Raw genomic sequence first — 6,279 nt, forward strand, 5'->3', positions numbered from 1 at the left:
AGAAAATCAATTCTCCAAGCTTTGACGGTTACACATGATTATTTCATGGATTTTAACCTCAAAGTAGTTGTGAATCTTCTTCTGTTAGAAATAAAGGTGTGATTACACACATGTAATAACAGAGTATTTTTTTGAAGCTGTGAAATATTTTAATTGTTAGATCCAATTAACAAAAGTCATGTCTTTTAAAACATGAGAAAAGTTATGAAGGTTCACGTATTTCACACAAAGGACTTTGAGTGTTTGTCTCTTGCAGACTCCGCAGGGGTCGACCTGCTTGAACCAAAAGATCCTTTGAAGGTGACAGGTTGAAATTAACTAGAGTTTGACATGCGAAATAGCCAGGGTTCTGGCTGGTTGATCAAGAGTTAAATGACTTAACATCCAAATGGGAAATAGAGGTTTTAGACAACTTTATTGCCCCCCTGCTGGGAGAGGACTCTGTTATCTTGAGAAGAGACACTCCAAATAAAAGTTGGGTAACCAAATGGTCAACACAGGTTATCACAGTTGTTTCCAAGGGTGGAATGCTACAAAATCATTAAAACAATTTCTAATTTCTGTTTTTGATTGAAACTGATTGTCAGGCAAGTTGTTGCTTTTTTTCAGACAGCATGGAAACAAAGGGAGTTTGCAGGTGTTACTCTATTTTACTTTCAATTTGCCGGCAGACTGCAGATATTTTTTTCTACTTTTTTTTTTAATCTTTTGAAAACTTTTGAATACTAAAATAGACAAATAAACAACAAAAATGGAAAGAAAAACCTGTAGTACTAAAGTAAGGAAAAAGGTTAAATGTACCATTTCACTTTGAAAACATTTTAACCCCTTGATGCCTGAATTTATTTCCATCTATGAAAACAAAAATCACACCTTTATTTAGATGTTAATTTATTTTAAATTAATATGAAAAAGTGGTTTTATCCATATTTGCATCAACAGGCATCAATGGGTCAAATAAATTAAAGATAAAACTGTTTTTTATAGCACGTCATGAAAAAACATAATCAACTATTAAAGTCTTGGTTGATATTTTTATGTTTTATCACCAAATTTCTTTAGCAACAGTTGTGTATGCTTTATGTTTTCCAGCAGCAAGAGTCCAGTTCTGCTTCAGGCCCATCGGCAAGTGATGAAGAGTATGAACTTCAGCATGACCCGCTTCTCCTCCGTTTCCTGACTGAGTGCGCAAAGATAAAGGATCAAGTGGAAAAGATGCTCACCTCGATATCTTGCTCTGCTCAGCTTCAGATAGAGGAGGGCTCGGTTCTAGTGAGGCATTTGGTTCAGCCCGGTGCTGCAGGTCAACTTAGTGACTGGAAATCTGAGGTGGATAAGATCTTTGAAGGTTATCTGTGCCACTATGAGACTGACCCTTACAAAATGAAAGCTTTGCTGAAGTCCATCAGGTCTGAGGAGGCTGCAGATGAGGTGAGGGTGTACAGCCTGGTTGGAGCAGTTGTTTTGGTTGGGAAGTGTGCTGAGGTAAACCGCAGGTTAGCGGATCTGGACATCTCACAGGGTAAACGTCAAGGGTCACTTTCGAGTGAGGCTCAAACCATCGTTTGCCGCCTGGGCGAGGCTCAACTGCACCTCCTCCTGAAGGACATCAGTTGCAGCATAAATGAAGACTTCCCAGAAGTAAAGGTCACTCCAGGAGAGGCAGGGCAGCTGAGTCTTTCAGGTTATGCGGAGGGAATTCTTAAAGTTTATCAAATGATCTCTGATAAAGAGAATCTGGTGTTGGAGAAGGTTGTTAGCAACAAGAGCCCACAATTTTTGAACTATCTGAGGGAAAATTATGGGGCCCCAGGTGTTCTTGGTGACTCTGTAGGACTTGATGAAGGGGTTGAAGTGGAAATACGAGACACAGAGCTGCACTTCTTCTCCCTCAGTCCTGATAAACTGGAAGAGTCAGCAGATAAGATAGAAAAACATTTCAGTGACATCAAAGTTGACATCCCCAATTGCTCCTTCATTCCACCTGAGCTCTGGGAGAAACTTGTTTCCAAGGCAAATGAGATGAACGCCATAGAGTTCAGAGTGAAGTTTGTGGTCAGCTCAGACACCACAGTGAGTTTGTTTGGTCGTGCTGAAGAAGTTGAACAGTTAAAAGAAGTGATCAGTCAGTTTGTTTTGGACCAGGTGAGCATCAGGGGGAAAATCACTCTTCCCTTCCCCGAGTTACTGCAAGACCTACCAGACCTGCTGCAACTACACAACATAGACTTAGCAGGAGTCACCTTCCATCCTGTCTCATCGTCAGCTAAGCCCACAGTAGAACTTGAAGGTCCGTCCAGCAAAGTGAATGAGGTCGAGAGCAGGGTCAACTCTTTTCTGGACTCTCTGGTTCAGAACAAAGTCATCATCAAGCTTCCTGGGGCAGTGCGATACTTTGATTCTATCTCTGGAAAGCAGAGCATGTCACAGGTCGCTCGTTCTCACAAGAGTCTCATTCATCTTGAAGAACAACTTCACACCCACAGACAGGATATGGGAGTTGCCAAATACAGGCTTCAGGATGGCCTGGAGGTCCTGGTGTGTGAGGGGGACATTACGAAACAGTATGCTGATGCCTTGGTGAATGCTGCCAACAAATATCTGGACCATGGTGGAGGTGTTGCAGCTGCACTCAGCAAAGCCGGCGGGCCTCAGGTGCAGAAGGAGTGCAAAGATATCATTAAAACTAAAGGCAAACTTACTGTTAGCGAGGTGGTGGTGACCACAGGAGGAAACCTAAAATGCAAGAAGCTACTGCATGCTGTTGGGCCAAAGGCTGAAAAAGATGGAGGCAAAGAAAGACTCTTACTAGAACATACTGTCAAAAATGTTCTAGATTTAGCAGAAAGTATGAACCTCAGCTCCATCGCCATGCCGTGCATCAGCTCAGGGCGGTTTGGTGTCCCTATTGCAGTGTGCTCTGAAGCTATTGTTAATGCTGTTAGGGAGTTCGGAAGTCAGGATGGACGGAGTCTGAGAAAGATCATTCTGATAGATGTCAAAGGGGACGTGGTGAAGGCCATGCAGTCGGCATGTGACAGGCTCCTCAGAGGAGCTGGAGAAAGTAGAGAAACTGGACTGGGTGCTGCAGGAGGAGATGCCGGATCTGCTGTCCATGTTGAGATCGTTCAGGGAAACATTGAGACCCTGCAGGTAAGAAACTCACCGGAAAATGTAAATGCGGGAGCAAAGTGATGCTTTGGTTAGTAACAATTGCTCAACTAAGGGTGTGTTAAGACTGGAAATGTCCCTTCATTGGATTGGGTCTGCTTAATTTCGTCCGGGTCGAGTCCTGAACCTTGCATTTAGTCTGCATTCAGACATCCATCAACTGGACATTTCTGCTTCAAACAAAGAGTTTTCTTTTTTGCAACTACTAACACCCATCATTTTTTTTCTACAAATAAAGGCAAAATTTTGCAGTTGAACTGAACTTCATTCCCCTTTAGGTGGACGCCCTTGTGTCTCCAATGCTTGGCCACGATCCACTCTCTACCCACACTGGAAATTGTCTACTGACTATTACAGGATCTGAAATGACCACAAAATTTTATCAGGTTGTCAAACAAAAAACTCAACCTGGGGAAACAGTACTGGTAGAAAACCTGCCTGCTCTCAAATGCAAGGCAGTTTTTTTCCTCAAACAAATTCGTTGGGATAACAACAAAAAAGGAAATGCAGTCCAGGTAAGCACAATGCTGTAATGAACTTTGATTCAAAGATGATTTTTGAAATGGGCTCTTGCGCTTCTCAGGTTTTGAGGCATGGCATCAGACAAATCCTGTCCTCCTGTGACTCCAGAGGGTATAGCTCTGTGGCTCTGCCCCTCCTTGACATTGGAGTTGTCCTGGGTTTCCCTCACAGCGTTGCATCTGTGGTTCTTCAGGAAGAGATCAGTGCCTTTGAACAGAGCAGACAAAGCACATCGTCTTTCTTAGTGCAGATTGTGATTCATCCCAATGATAAAGAATTGAAAAAGGTCCATGAAATATGTACTATTACATTTTTTTGTAAAATCCACGTTACAGAATGAATGTCTCTCTTATTTTTTGTTGGACTTTTGACCTGTAAAAAACACTTTTTACTGCCCCTTTGCAGGCCATTCAGTCTCTCCAAGATTCTTTTCAAATCAAAGGATTTTGTGAGGATGCAGCTCAAGGTTGGTCTTTTTTTTTACACTTTTCTCTCAGTTTTGCTCTTAAGCTTCTTAGTTTTAGAAAACAGTTTTTTGAGTAAAAAGTAATATTAGGCAGCAAATGACCTGATAACTGTAACCTCACTTATAATAATAAAAAATAAATAAAATAAAAATTACAAAAGCAAGTTAAGATAAAAAAAAAAAATAGAGAAGAGATTATGACACTTAAAACTGTTAACTTAAACAGAATATTGATATTTAGCTTAACATCTGTGTTTGGTTGGAAACGGACTGAAGAAGCAAAGCCTGAAAACTGCACCTGGCTTACATAAAAAAAAAAAAAAAAGTTTTAACTTAATTAACAGAAGAAAAAGCAAGAAAGATGAAAAGCTGCATTCCTACTTCCTTATTCTCAAGCTACGTTCACACAGCCATTGCCAATGCATGTTGAATTAGACACTTCCAATGAAAAGTTTAAGTAAAAACGTGTTTTGGGCATTCACTTTCAAACTTACCTACTCAAGTTTCTACAACAATGTATGAGCTCTATGTACAAAACGTGCAGCCATTTAACTCACATTGAACGTTAAACAAGGTTAAATTTTGACCTATCAGATGCTTCGATTTGGCTAGGGATGGGCAATATATTGGAGCCAGTATCAGTATTGGCCGATATTTGCATAATTTGAGATTATTGATATCAGTCCAATGCGAAAAATTCAACCAATATATCCCACCAATATTTCTATTTTATTATGGTTACAGCAAGAGGAGGGCTCTGTTTTGCATAGGTTTGCTCCCCCTCTCATATCCATGTTTGCACAAGGGGGAGGGCTCCAATCAGACTTGGGCTGTTTTTTGAAGCTATTGACAAAAACATTATATACAGTCTATGGTTCAAGCAAATACAATAATACAATAATACAATAAATTCGAGTCTTCCTCGAAATATGGATTTATGGAGGCAGATGTTTCTATGTACCAAGCCGCTCTGTCTAAAATGCAGCGACTGACGCTCAAATGTTTCACATACAGTCACTATGATAATGTTGCAGACACAAAGGATTCATGTTAATTATTAAACATAAAAAATATCAGTTTTACAATTGCCAGGTGACCCTTGAAAAAGAGATCCTCATCTCAACTGGTTTTCATCTGGTTAAATATAGATTTATTTATTCATCACATCCCAGCTATAGTTAGCAATGGATCCTAAATGTATCTGAGAATGTTGCAAGCAGATGGGGGATATTGGAAAGACTATTTCCTGGTGGAAAAAGCAAGCAATGAATTGGGAGAACTGGTTTAAACGTGAATTACTGAGTACGGCAGATGGGTAAATATACTGCTCACAAAATTTAAAGGAACACTTTTTTATTGGGCCTGGCATGAATTGAATTAAACCTGTCTGATAATTTTCTTGTTGGTTAATCAGCTGAGGGTCTCGTTAATCAATTTCAGCTGTATTGGTGTTCATGGAATTAACAACAGGTGCACTTCAGTGGCAACAATTAGAAAACCCTCAAAACAGGACTGGTGTTACATGTGGAGGTCATTTCAAGTTTCTCCCTCTTGATCTTTCTTGGCTGGTTTTCCACTCGTGCTGATTTTGGCTTGATAATTATCTCTACTGGCAGTATGAGGCCATTCCTTAACCCTACAGAAGTTGCACAGGTTGTCCAACTTCTCCAGGATGGTACATCCACACATGCTGCAGCAAGAAGGTTTAATGTGTCTCCCAGCACAATCTCCAGAACATGAAGGAGATTTCAGGAGACTGCTGGTTATTCTGGGGGAGCTGGACAGGGCCGTAGAAGGTCCTCAACCCCCCAGCAGGACCCATACCTGCTCCTTTGTGCAAGGAGGAACAGGCTGAGCACTGCTCGTGCCCTACAGAATGACCTCCAGAGGGCCACTGGTGTGAAGGTCTCAACCCAAACAATCAGGAACAGACTTCATGAAGGTGGCCTGAGGGCCCCACATCCTGTAGTGGGCCCTGTGCTCACTGCCCAGCACCGTGGAGCTCCACTGAAATTTGCTCAAGAATACCAGATTTGGCAAGTCCGCCACTGGCGCCCTGTACTTTTCACAGACGAGAGCAGGTTCACCCTGAGCACCTGTGATAGACGTGAAAGAGTCTG

The 6,279-nt window shown here is 41.4% G+C and overlaps 1 protein-coding gene across 1 annotated transcript; it reads left to right on the forward strand.

The window, feature by feature from the left end:
* Positions 1 to 1,972: 1,972 nt before the first annotated feature.
* Positions 1,973 to 5,051, forward strand: LOC118600112 (protein mono-ADP-ribosyltransferase PARP9-like). Its single transcript, XM_036216869.1, has 2 exons — positions 1,973 to 3,153; positions 3,450 to 5,051. The coding sequence occupies exons 1-2, from the start codon at positions 2,023 to 2,025 to the stop codon at positions 3,702 to 3,704; spliced, it is 1,386 nt and encodes a 461-aa protein (XP_036072762.1). The 5' UTR covers positions 1,973 to 2,022; the 3' UTR covers positions 3,705 to 5,051.
* The last annotated feature ends 1,228 nt before the right edge of the window (positions 5,052 to 6,279 follow it).

The sequence above is a fragment of the Oryzias melastigma genome, linkage group LG18, assembly GCF_002922805.2.
Source record: "Oryzias melastigma strain HK-1 linkage group LG18, ASM292280v2, whole genome shotgun sequence".
Classification (NCBI taxonomy): Eukaryota; Metazoa; Chordata; class Actinopteri; order Beloniformes; family Adrianichthyidae; genus Oryzias; species Oryzias melastigma.

Coding starts and splice junctions, on each gene's coding strand:
- LOC118600112 (XM_036216869.1), top strand. CDS start 2,023: ATGAACGCCATAGAGTTCAGAGTGAAGTTTGTGGTCAGCTCAGACACC. Junction 3,154..3,449: donor GAAACATTGAGACCCTGCAG/GTAAGAAACTCA, acceptor ATTCCCCTTTAG/GTGGACGCCCTTGTGTCTCC.